The sequence below is a fragment of the Anolis carolinensis genome, chromosome 2 (genome assembly GCF_035594765.1).
Source record: "Anolis carolinensis isolate JA03-04 chromosome 2, rAnoCar3.1.pri, whole genome shotgun sequence".
In the NCBI taxonomy this organism is placed as follows: domain Eukaryota; kingdom Metazoa; phylum Chordata; class Lepidosauria; order Squamata; family Dactyloidae; genus Anolis; species Anolis carolinensis.
In genome coordinates, this window is record NC_085842.1 from 42,048,793 (window position 1) to 42,062,525 (window position 13,733).

At 38.2% G+C, this 13,733-nt stretch overlaps 1 protein-coding gene across 24 annotated transcripts in view; it reads right to left on the reverse strand.

Annotated features, from left to right (window-relative positions):
* Window positions 1–13,733, reverse strand: part of magi1 (membrane associated guanylate kinase, WW and PDZ domain containing 1) — a 617,355-nt gene that overhangs the window by 128,836 nt on the left and 474,786 nt on the right. For all 24 annotated transcript variants that reach the window (XM_062973798.1, XM_062973809.1, XM_062973808.1 and 21 more), the window contains exons 4-6: window positions 10,112–10,318; window positions 5,815–6,025; window positions 2,533–2,615 (exon numbers count right to left, since the gene is read on the reverse strand). In XM_062973798.1, coding sequence (XP_062829868.1) covers window positions 2,533–2,615; window positions 5,815–6,025; window positions 10,112–10,318 — 501 coding nt within the window. The remainder of the gene's footprint in view (window positions 1–2,532; window positions 2,616–5,814; window positions 6,026–10,111; window positions 10,319–13,733) is intronic.

Consider the following 13,733-nt stretch of genomic DNA (forward strand, 5'->3'; position numbering starts at 1 on the left):
GGCAGGCATCCTCAGAGGTTGTGAGGTATGGAGAAAACTAAGCAAAGAGGTAAATATATATCTGTGGAAAGTCTAGGGTGAGAGAGGTCAGGGTGAATGTTGTGTAGTTAATCACTTTAATTAGCATTGAAAAGCTTATCTGCTGTCTTCTTCCTGCCTCTGGGGCATCCTTTGTTTAGAGTCGTTAACTGCCCTAGGTTGATTCATGTCTGGAAATCCTCTATTTTCAGAGTATTGCTTTTTATTTACTGTTCTGATTCTTGAGTTTTTTAATACTGGTAGCCAGATTTTGTTCATTTTCATGGTTTCTTCCTTTCTGTTGAAGTTGTCCACATGCTTGTGGATTTCAATGGCTTCTCTGTGTAGTCTGACATGATAGTTGTTAGAATGGTCCAGCATTTTTGTGTTCTCAAATAGTATTCTGTGTGAACCAGCCTGGACACAGAATACTATTTGAGAACACAAAAATGCTGGACCATTCTAACAACTATCATGTCAGACTACACAGAGAAGCCATTGAAATCCACAAGCATGTGGACAACTTCAACAGAAAGGAAGAAACCATGAAAATGAACAAAATCTGGCTACCAGTATTAAAAAAACTCAAGAATCAGAACAGTAAATAAAAAGCAATACTCTGAAAATAGAGGATTTCCAGACATGAATCAACCTAGGGCAGTTAACGACTCTAAACAAAGGATGCCCCAGAGGCAGGAAGAAGACAGCAGATAAGCTTTTCAATGCTAATTAAAGTGATTAACTACACAACATTCACCCTGACCTCTCTCACCCTAGACTTTCCACAGATATATATTTACCTCTTTGCTTAGTTTTCTCCATACCTCACAACCTCTGAGGATGCCTGCCATAGATGTGGGCGAAACGTCAGGAGAGAATGCTTCTGGAACATGGCCACACAGCCCGAAAGACACACAACAACCCGGTATTGGATTTCTTTTTTATCGAGTCAGATCTTCTAGCTTTGGCTATAGTGCTAATAACTAAGTGCGAGGGCCATATTGCCTCTTGGCAAGAAAATTCACTAATAATGTAAAGAAAGACAGAGTAACTCCTGCAAATACCTAAATTTTATAACTTAAGCCAAAGGAGGCAGAAAGGCAGCTGCCACCTTGCTCATTCATGTGCCTGCCTCATTTATATAGAAAGTGGGCTGTGCTGTTTCCAATTTTAACATCAAAAGGGACATGCAGGGGAGGGGAGCTGATTCCTTCACCCCTTATCTCACTTCATCAGTTGCCTGAAGCCCTCTTTCTCCAAACCTGCTCCAATATCAGAAGTGAGCTGAACTATGAAAAAAATGTTTGGAGAAATAGTGCTCCAATTTGACAAAGGAGACATAAAAGTGTATGCCACTCTCACATCCAACCTGGCAATTAACTGCATGCTCAAAAGTAACTTTAGCATTTTGCATACACTGGGATATCCATTAGGTTTAGAATACATTTGTACCTAATTATATACTGTTTGTATGGAAAAGGATAAGGATATATGGTCCTATTTATGATTTCTATTTGCTATATGATTATAGATATATGATTTCTATTTGCTTCCTTTTTTGATTTAGTTTATGGCTGTTGTTTTTCAAACAAATACCATGGCAAACCTAATTTCACCATCCCAAATTGAGATAGCTTGATCTCTTAAATTGGACACTGGGTTGCTTTTTTCAGTGTCTCAAAGGATTCAGAAATCAAATCACTGCCAATTATTATTTCAATAAATCCTGGAATGGCAACTGCAGAAAGGAAACAACAGAATGCCTTTTCTTTTCAGTCAATTAGGAAAGCAGTGATGATGTGAGGGTCAGAATTACATGACAAAAGCACATGATCCTAGAAAAGCCTAATTGTAGGCTTCCATAACAAGGAAATAAATTGAAGTGAAATTGGGCATTACTTTTCCAATGATTTCATCAAGGGAGAGCTATGTAATTGTGATGCTAACAACAGAAACAGCTTAGCAAACCAGGGAATTGAATCTTATGGATAATGGTAGGAGTAACAATAATAATTAAAATATCATCTGGTTTCAAAAGATAGTGGTTTAAAGAAAGCTAGTTTACTGTAGAATGTCTTACTTCTGTGAATACTTTTAAGCATAATCTGTATCTCAATCCTGCACACAGACTGAAGGAATTTTGTACAGCAACGTGTCATTAAAAAGATCTGCTTCTAGTACACATTACAGAGACATACATACATTCAGCTAGGTAGACTTGCAGCTGTAGCTAATGTAGATGAATACCAGAATCACCTTCTGCGTCATGAAACAACTGGGACCAGTAAGTGTCTAGATGCCCCTTTTGCTTTCAGGCCACATTTTATGCAACAACTCATAGCTTGCATTTGATAAGTCTGGATCAAAGTCTTAGAAAATAGACTACATTCTAAGCCACTGGTTTTGGAGGAGAAGAGAAGATAGCTAATCCAACATTGCTATTGTCTTAGAAAAAGAATAAATCTCCAGTTAGGTCAAAGATTTCCCCAGCTTTTAAACCTTGTACTCCCTTACCATCATCTTCACATTCTTCTAGAGGCTTTTGCTGTTTGTTCAGGCACCGTGGGTCTAGCCAAGACGTTGTTTTAGTGTTGTGGCTGCAAACCAAAAATGGAAATGTGACTTTTAAAAAAGTTAAAGTATTGACGACAGAAAAATAATATGTGTCCACTGATTTTATTCACCTGAACTGAGGGCTTATTAATCTAGAACAAGCATGGGCAACCTTTGGCCTTCCAGGTGTTTTGGACTTCAACTCCCACAATTCCTAATAGCCAGTAGGCTGTCAGGAATTGTGGGAGTTGAAGCCCAAAACACCTGGAGGGCTGAAGTTTGCCCGTGCCTGATCTAGAATATAGTCTATAACACAAATTCCAAATAAAACATACTGCGACAAAACAAATGCATCGGCATTTGAAGAAGTAAGTATAAAACATTGGCAATATTACAGAATGAAATGCTCATACCAGTTTTGCGATAAATATATAATATGCACAGGTCTTAATTAACAAGTGGGGCCTGATCTGTATTGTTTTTTAAAAGAGCAAGGGTTTGAGGTTTATTTTACAGGTAGAAGGGAATAACTTGCCAAAGGAAATTGGCTACCCATCATGTTCCACATATCAGCTGTATTCCTGTCCTCTGGGGCAGCAGAGACCAAACCGGCTGCAAGGATTCTGCAACACTATCCTTCACATAGCTGAAGAACACTATCACGTCTCCTCTCTATCCCCAGGCTAATATTTTTTAAGCTTATTTAGGTTTTATTTTGGAGGAAACACATTCAATCTGTTTCTAGGCAACCACTCAATGTGCTTTATAGATCCTATGAGGGTAAGAAAACATCAGCACTTTCTCTCACAACGGTTTGAGCATACCAACTGAAGAATCACAAGAGGTGGAAAAAATAAATGATATTCAGGTATTATTAAGTCCTGGGGTTTGGGTAAGTTAGGCAAGCATAGCGCAGCTCAGATGGTATAGAAACCAATCCCCAATCTTATTTGAGCTGTAAAACTGTTGTTCATGACACAACAGTAACTGCTGGAGAAAAACAAGCTGCTGATGGATCATAAGGAGAGTTAAATGTTGGGCTGGACCAGTAAAGCCCAGAATATTTCTAGTCTGTTGTTTAGATTATATGAAGAATGGGTCATGAATTATCTTTATTTATTCTAAACAAAACTACAATGATCTAAGGATGATGACCCACATGTGATATGAGAATTTGGCAAAGCATCACAGCCTAAGACTATGCCCAAGAGGTCTGGATAGCATGCATTCAGGGTGAATGGCTGAGTCCCTCAATTCAGATGTGTGTGTGTGTGTGTGTGTGTGTGTGAGTGAGTGAGTGAGAGAGAGAATTTGTTTTGTTTTTTAAATGAGTACCTAACTTCTGATTTATACACTGGAAGGACGAAATATTGCAGGTCAGATCCAATCTTGGAACTAACCAGCAACCTTGTAGCTGTTGCTTTCCCCCTCAATAACAAAGGCATAATGAGAAATAATGTCATCCTTTTGTTGTAGAATGTGTGACTTCTTAGTTACTTAAAGCTCCAGGGACATAACTTTATTAAATGGCAAGGGAGGAATTCAACATGGTTCAAATGCTCACTCCTGCTGTATTGTGAACGTAGAGCGGTCGCCTAGATAAACAAGGGGATAATGTGTGTTGTTTAGAAGAACTGGCTTACAGCAAATCAGTTTTTAAAATTAGCCAACAAGGTATTATTTTATTTATTTTTGAGAAGAAGGGGAAGCAAACAGTTGTTTTTAAAAGCCCTATAAGAGTATTTGCGGAGGATGGTCTCACCAATATAACTGTCACTACAATATTAAATTATTAAATTTGCTGCTCAAGCTTTACATAAAATCTCCCCTAAGGAAGCTCTCCAATAGTGGCACAACCAAGGCCTTCAGCACCGTGAATCAAAGGAATTGAACATTGAGCTACAATGTTCCTTTCCTTTCCCCATAATGATTCATATGGTAGTCTGTGTAACACCTCTAAAAGTAGCCTAGTTCTTGCTGGCTTTGACCATTTATTCAAGACTATTTCTTCCAGCAGATACTGTTGTTTAAACACCCTTGATAAACAGGAAACTACAGAGTACTATTTTTCAGTACAGTTTGAACAGCACAGCACCGTTCCTTCCCCAAGACTCAAAAGAAGTTTATTAAATGATCTAATCCTTCTTGGAAATTTTAAGGAGAGAGAAAACTGTATATGTCCTTTTGATGAATTACCAAATAAGTAACAAAGAAGGCACTTCACAACCCTTCTATTCATTATGGGTGATATGAAAGGTGGAGTGGAAGGTCACTGTTTCACACACTACTTTACCCACCCTCAGCAACACAGGATACATCAACCCATTTAATTCTGTTGTGTTCTTGAGGGCAATTAATCTCAAGCTAGTAAAGGAATGCAAAGAAGTCTAACAGGCAAGTCAAATTTGAAATAATGCAGTGAAGGAGGTCTGCCAAGGTGCAAAACATTATAAGCCCCAAAGAGGGGGGGGAGTATTTTTGTCTACTGTCAGAATATCTTTCAGACATTGGGAAACAAGATGTTTTAAGACTAGTGGTGGCAGAATCTCAGAAACTTCTGTGCCACGTGAACAAGAAGCCAACTTCCCAGCTAGCCACACTATAATTTGTCTACTAAAGAGGGAAATGATAACTATTGCAGCATTAACATAACACTTTATACCTCTGAACTGGAAATGCCTGCCTTATAAAAGAATTAATGAGGCTTTCATTTTGGCAGCTAGGTTGTTCTGTAAACCACTTGAATTCTACAAAGTGAGAGTATTATTACAGAAATTTCTCACACTGATGGGTTTGTTTTTTTAAGTGTAAGACTCGAATTCTCTGTACGTTTACTTGGGAAAGTTGCGGTACTCTAGCAAAGGAAGATTAATTTGGATCCCACAAAATACTTGTTTTCTATTTACTATTTTGTTCAAGAATTACCATCTACCATTCATCTCCAATATTCACGACTATGCCTTCATTGCCTTGTACTTTTGCTTGTAAATCTAGGGGCCTTATTATTTAACTTTTAATGTGCTCAGAAACACACGTCTTAGCCTCTTTGGAAAATAATATTTTGTACAAAAAAGCACAATTAAGAAATATAATTAACTAAAAAGTAGTTTGGGCCTCAAAAATCTGAACAACAGCCCATCTCCAGTTTTTTTCACACATTTAAGATAATGCCCAAAGGTAAACTTTTGGTACTTCAAGTTAGGGCACACCCCTGCCCTGCAGCAAATAGTATTAAATGATTACTCTATAAAGTAGACTTCTCCGTTCTCTGTATAGGCCATCTCCCAGTTTTCGGGCAGAGGACCCAAGTTTTCCTCTGCACAAGGAGGTAGGTATTGAGGGAGCTTCTGAGAAGGTTCCGTGGTGGGAATGGTAGTGATGCTGCTATTCACAGATGAGGGCTCTGCGTCTCTTGTACTGTGTGTGTTGTGCTCGTCTTGTTCACCGGAGTCGGCTGCAGAAGGACACAGACATACACACATGAGCATACAAAATATAAAGATAGTATTAGTCACTACAGCTTATTGACTTCGGATGATATACCACCTTAACTTTCCTGTTTTCTTACCGTCTTCATATGCTGGCAAAACAGAGTCCCATGGACATCCCATGATGCACAGCCACTTCCGGTGGCTGCCCTTGGGAATCCATCTTACCAGCATGCAATGATAGTAAGATGACTCTATTTTCCGGAGTCAGGTATTCTCCGACTCCTGACTGAAGAAAGTAGCAGGAAGTGGGGGAAAGTGGGAAGAAGGCGGGGAAACATCGTGGGATGACAGGCCATCCCCGAAGATGGACCTTACATGGATGTGTCCACATTCTTTAAGATGCTTTACCCTGATTCCCTCCCACATGTGGGGTAATGTCCTTTATCTCAGTTGTTTTGTTCCATTATAATTCAACGTAATTCATAAAACCACATCCATCCACAAAGCTGTTTTTGGTTGTATTACCAGTTAGTGACAAAGACACTTCAATACTTCATAAAGTGATCATTGTTATATTTGAAACAGAAGGTTTCAGTGCCCAGAATAACCTTAGCCCAGGTTCAGAGGAGAGACATATTTCATAGGCTTGAAGTCACACTGTTGTGCATTTTAAGAGATAGTGAAAAGGATGCATACTGAAACAATGTAATACTGACTATTCTATGTGGAAAATGTAAGGCAACACAGATTTAATGGTTGCCAATGCCCAGTGTGGCCATAATTAGACTAATCGAGCATGCATCTTTCTAACTATCTGTTATGATGCATAGCCTATGAAATGTGCTGCATTATATGTTTCCAACAGTACATGTTCTTTCACTGCTATACTCAAATGAGCCAAGTAAACTCTGTATTTAGCTGTGGGAGAATCTAATCTCATTTTTGAACACCCAAAAGCTGCTTTTGAATATATCTTGTTGTCTGAACCAAGATTTGTGTAATAATCTGATTAGTGACTCACACAAGACCCAAGTCTTCACCAACTTCAGTAGATGAGATATGGTTCACATTATAGACATTTTTCAATCAATACCAAACAAATTGCAATTGAGATACATAACTATTCTGGGATGATATCATTTCTGAATGCTGGTGACAGATGTCCAAATGTTAGGAATATGAAGTTAGATCTCATTTTCTAGACCTGCTCAGTTTGCACAAGTAGACAATCAAGAAGTGTTATAATATTTTACAAATTATACAAGTATGTGTAAGTTGGTCCTCAGAATGTAATGGGGTTTATAGAACTTGCAAATGAGAAAAAATATTTTCTTTCTCTAAAATAGCCAGGTAATCTGATATTCAAAATTACCCTATGATATTTAAACAGGGTCCCAATAAAAATAAATGATATACATAATTTTAATTCATGCAGGATAAAATTAATTATATAAGTGATGCCAGTAATAGAGCCATATACCAGTAGTAGTGGCCATATAGATCAGTAGGAATCCAAGTCAGATCTTGGAAGCAAGAATTTGGGCAAATAAAATTGGAACATATAGCTTGGTTAAGAGAAGTTATTTCTATCATAAACAGACTATGGGAAAAAGTCGTTTTTCAAAAGAAACCAACATCAATGAACATAATGTGATATTATTTCTTTTAAATTATTTTTGCTAGAGTTAGAATGATTAGGGAGTATTTTGAGTATTCATTTTGCTTTTCAGGTAGCTAGGATATACATGGCATTAACAAACCCAACTGTTACGCATAATAGAGTGAAATGAAATGTAGCTAAAATTTACAGTAGAACAAATAAATTTTTATTGTATACAACAGACTCAACACTATTACTCAAATGTTTCCCATTTGCCAAATAAAAAATGCATCTCATTTGCCAGGTCTTGACCACCACCGCCCTCTGACTAAAATCGACATGCCTTTTGCACTTTATTTCCTTGGAATATGAAGCAATAGCCATACTGATCTCAGGGGATGAAATTCACTAGCTGAGTAATGATTTCATTAACCTATTCCATTCTCAAGTGTGTTGCAAAGACAAAATGACATGTATTGTCTATTGCAGGGGTGAAAAACTACAGTGTGTGCCAGTGCTAATTTTCAAATCCACTGTGGGCAATTTTTATTACCATTTGCACTTACAATTTTAAGTGCAAATGGTGGGTTGAGCATCCCTTACCAAGAATTCCAAACTCCAAAATGGTCCAAAAGCCAGAAACTTTGTTTCATGAATAAAATTACTGTACATTTTGAATAAAATTACCTTCAAGACTACCTCCAAAATATCTTGGTATGTACATGCATGCAAATACATATATACTCTAAAATAAAAATAAATAAATCCAAATCATGAATGGTCCCGGGCATTTTGAATAAGGGATAATCAAGCTCAACACAGTTCTTGACATCATCTAGGAATGGCAATTCACTAAGTAGAAAATATTCTTTAAAAAGAGATAGGGAAGTATGAGAAAGCCCTGGGAAGTAAAAAAAAAAAAAAAAAAAAGTCCCTGGAGGGCCATGTACCACCTATAGGCTGAACAATTCCTATCTATGGTGTCTAGCAAGGTTGAAAAAGAGAAAACCAAATGATGTCACATCAGTAAATCATACACAGAAACCCTTAGGTTTACCTTGTTTTTGGGCAAAGGATGTGAACCTAGCAAAATGATCACATGTTGGTGGCGAGGGTGCTCACATCTCAATAATCCCACATAGCTGGGTTTGCATCTGGTTCCAGTTCATATTCTCTTTTCATTATCTCTACATAAGTTGCAGCATATTATATAACACAATTCCACATCAAAAACAGACCAGCATCTGGAACAGTTACAAAACTGTAAACTGGAGTTATTCTCAGTGCCGAGGATTCACATTTACTGTCAAAATTAACCAAACAGGAACTCAAGAACTACACTTCAAATCCTTCTTGTGCAAACTGATGCATTTTCAAGGCACTGAAGATTGGACTGCTGGAAAATGACGTCCGCGTCACAATTTTGCCTTTGGACAAGCAGTTGGGGCAGGACCTCAAGGGGCCTCTCCTGTTGCTTGTTTTCAAGGCACCACAGATAAGAGAGGAATTAGGATGTCATTCCCTGGCACTTCAATTCTCAGCGCCTTGGAAACTCTTAGATCTGGGCACTGCAGTGCTGTGAAAGTCAGGTTTGAAGGAGGATGATCAATTATAACAGTGGTTCTCAACGTATGGGTCCCCAAAAGTTTTGGCCTTCAACTCTCAGAAATCCTAACAGCTGGCAAACTGGCTAGGAATTTTGGGAATTGTAGGCCAAAACACCTGAGGACCCACATGGTAAGAACCACTGAATTATAACTATGTAAACAGAGCTCCATCATCACAGTTGTAATCTGAGCTGTAATCAACAAAGATATTATAAAATGAGGCTCAAATAATGTACCATTTGTGAATCTTTGAGGGGTGTGGTTACCCCTCCTTCCTGCATCCCCTCAACAGAAGGGGAATCAAATTTCTCCCTAGATAATCATCGGGAGATGAAGGAAGGCACAAAGAGAACAAGCGAGAGTGCCACAGCATGAGGATAGTCCTATTCACACAGTTTTAGCCTCTACCAAGAATCTTCCAAATTTCTCCAACCAATAAGGTAACATACTTGTGTAGATAAGAAACCCATCTATTAACTAGGATGCTACTTGTGACTTTCACCATATCATAAGCTTTTCTGAGAGCTAAAAGTCAAAAGGTAAAAGGGCAAAGACAGGCTTCCTCAGACTCATTCCATGTCCTCTGTGAAAAGTTGTGGTTCAAAACCCTTCTGTGAATTGAAAGGCATGGATTCTGCTCTTGGAAAAAAAACCCCCAAAATATCTCAATCATATCATTCTGAAAAGGCTTCCAGGGGAGAAAACAAAACAAAACATTTGAATGTCTTATTTTTAGGAGCCAGCACAAACTTTTGGAGTTTAGGTTATCCCATGGTTCAGAGCGGCAGACACTGAAAATTTCAACATAAAAATCTTCTTCAGAAGAATCGCCAACATATACATCTCAGTTCCCCACTCCTTCCCCTCTGTCACTTTATGTATGTAGGCAAGAAAATATGTACCTGTAAAGCTACTGTTCATTTCAGGGACGTCATCCTCCTCTTCATTCTCTGTATGCACTATGCCTGCATTTTGCATATCATTGTAAGACTTGGTCCGTTTAGGGGTTGACTGCTTGGAGCCGGACTGGAGGTTTTGCAAAGCATCAGTGTTATTCACATTCCCACTGAGGGGTTGGCTGGGAGGTTTGGGTGTTCCATAATAGTTACCTAGGCAATAGAAACACATTTGCATATTGTTGTGGATTTTTTTTTTAAGGAACAGATTTCAACTCATTAAAGATTTTATCTTTCCTTACTCATTCACTACTTTCAATTTCACTCTCACCTAGAATGAAAAAATATTCTTCCCAACCCAACCTTCTCACTAGTGGAAAGAATCCACCCCCCCCCCCACCCCATCCCCAAAAAAAAGAAAAGAAAGTGAACCCAACATGGTTTGATGTTTTTCTTTTTTGAAATTCATTCATGTTTACATTTAAAAGCAGAAGCGAAGCCTGTCTTTTCGTGGTGTGCCAAGCATACAAGGACTACAACAAAGAGAACTGTGCTGAATAGCCAGTCCTTTCCAAAAACCCTCAATCCAACAACATTCATTACATTTGAATTTCAATTAGCTGTAGTAGACTTTTTATATATAAAAAAGGGCATGCATTCTCCCACACAATGCCATGCCAGATTTAAAGCAAGCCCTACACAAAATAAAAAATTCATTACAGCCATCACCCAGAAAAGTGATGAAAGATTGGGATGACCTGCTTTAATACACATCTTCTGTGGATGGCAGCTACATTTTTAACAGCAATAACTCTTTAAAAAGGAAACTTTTGGGCAGAGGGAAGGAAGTAATGGTACCACTTGGCACCTGACTATCAAAGCAAGCTTTCAGCTGTCGATGTTGCAAGTTCTAATACGGCACAGAGAAACTGCTGTGGGTTTTCCTGCTGTGCCAAGAGCTTTGTGTGTGCCAAGATATGTTTGCAACTGCCCTGCATGGTGAAACACCACCCTGCAGATGGCAGTTCCTTGGGTACTTGATGCCATCCTGCCTGGGCTGAGCTTCCTGTTCTTGGTGAGCTTTGCATATGATAGCCCACAAAAGAAAAAGGGCTATGCAATGCATGTGAAACAGAGGCAAACAAGCCCACAAATATTCCTACCTTACAACAAATTGTAAGTAAACCAGGTATGTTATAAAAATGCAGCACAATAGAAAGGCCATGTTTTGTTTGTTAAGGGGCTTTTTCATAGTATACAATTTTAACTCTATTATTTCACTTTAATGGCCATGACAACATCCTATAGAAATGCAGTTTTGTAATTCTGTGACTTAGTCACTGAACACCATGAGATCCCACAGGATTCAGGCAAGGCAATTACATTGAGATCATGAGGCTATAATTTTGTAGAGTCAAAGGCCCCAAGGCCTCTGGTCACAAGGAAGAAGAATATGCATGCATAAGTTGTATGCACACAGACTTTGAGTTCAACATGTAGAAGCCCAAAGTGGGAAGGGCCAGGCACCCATAATTTACAAACACACATAAAAAACCTCTAAAATAAAAACTATGGTAGGAACATGTTACAAAATGTTTGTTAATTGGGATGTAGCAATAGTACTTCCAAAAAAATATGCTAAAATTGCAAAGCTGGTTTGTGTATTTACGACAAAATATTATGTTTGCTAATTTATTTTAAAACATTACTTTGAGAGGGTATTTGGCCAATGTATTTTAAGTATATTTAAGATAATTAAAGTAGTGAAAAAAGTAAAGCACTACTCTTCGATGACAAACATGTAACAAAACCAAACAACCATAAACTATTATTAAAGTATAAATATGTTCCATGCTCTGCTCAAACAACAATAAGGTTTTTGAGAATAACATCAAATATATTTTAAAACGTTAACAGTCTCAGTAAATATTCACAATCACAACCCAGAAAAAATCGCAGCAGTTGTTACAAATCCCTCGACTAGATTCAATATATATAGTATGTGCCAGGAGAAAGGATGCTGCATGCCATATGTTCACCATCACTGACCTATAACATATGGTCAATATATATGGAATATATATGGAACATACAATACACTATATAGCTCTATCCCAGTAGTTCTCAACCTGTAAGTCCCCAGATGTTTAGGCCTTCAACTCCCAGTAATCCTAACAACTGATAAACTGGGTGGGATTTCTGGGAGTTGTAGGCCAAAACATCTGGGGACTGTTCTAAACTGAGAGTTTAGCTCTTTATTTGATTGATTGTGGAAAATTAGTGTATGGAATTGTATAGAAAGCTTCTAAGGACAGAGGGGTCTCTCCTCTTAAAAAATCCCTTTCCATGCAGAGAAGGTAATAAAAATAAAAAAAAATAAAAATAAAAACAATAACTGAGAAAATAAAGCTTGGACACTTCTCCCTTTTCACTTGTTTATGCTATACATACTGTATAAGAACTACCATAATTAGGGCATATACTGATGTTGCATGTTACATTTATATTCCAGTTTTTCTATAGGGAGAGCCAACATGGTGTAGTGCTGGACCAGGGCTCTGGAGACCAGGTTTCAAAATCCCTGCTCAGTCTGGTTGAGCCACACTTTCTCAGCCCTCCTCAAAACAAAGGGCCCTGCATCTAAAATGTCACACTTTTGCAATATGAATTGCAGGAGTGAGTTATGTATCTGACCTGGATACGGTTCTAGTGTAGCAGAGCCTCCTAGCTCTCCACTTTTGTTCCAGATGCAGATTGGCCTGACTGCAATCTGCATCTTAAGTAAGAGCAGGGGAAAGAGGTTAACAACCAATTTACAGCAATATCTACTTTGGCCATGGATAGATTTAGAATTCCAAGCTAGAATAATGACAGCAGTATTGCTTCTCCCCGAAAAGCTTATTTCTGTGTGGTGGAATGGGGAGGGGGAGGGTCACACCTACTTTAAGGAATGACTCCATCTCAAAGAGCCCTGTTCAGTCCAATACAATGGCTCATTCAAGTTTCAGCTCTTCAGGAGTAGGAACACCTTTAAACACATTTTTCATTTTGAATCTTGAATATGTGTGTGTGAATTATTGATTCCGAAGAAATGACTTCTCATGGTAAAAGCCTTAAAGGGGATAAAGAAAGTTCGCAAAGCAATCTAAGCCTCTATTAGAGAAAATATTCTCATGCTCTATATAATGCCGGAGTAGCTAATAGATGGCAAAATGGAAAGAGGGAGACAGCAAAATAGAAAAAGAAGAAAGCAACAGGGAGAGAAGACAACTACCATTCTTTATGTTGCCTTCCGGTAACACTGCAGTATTGATCTTTCTTTTACTCTGTTCTGGTTTATAAAGTAGACAGAGGCTGACAGGCTGTAACAAATTCTTCAAGCTGGCTGCCCATTAACTGGCATAATCCCTCAATGTTGCTCTAACTCAGCTCCTCAACTTTTAAACAAGGCTGTGGATTCACCATCAGTAGAAATCGATATCCAAAGAAGGATATTTTCAGTTATTTGTTTTCCTTAGATTCAAAACATTCACTGTTCCAGTTGGAAGATCTTTCTGTGTGTGTTCATGTACGCCACCCTTCAAGTCAATTGTTGACTTTTGGTGATTCCATGAATTTAACATGGTTT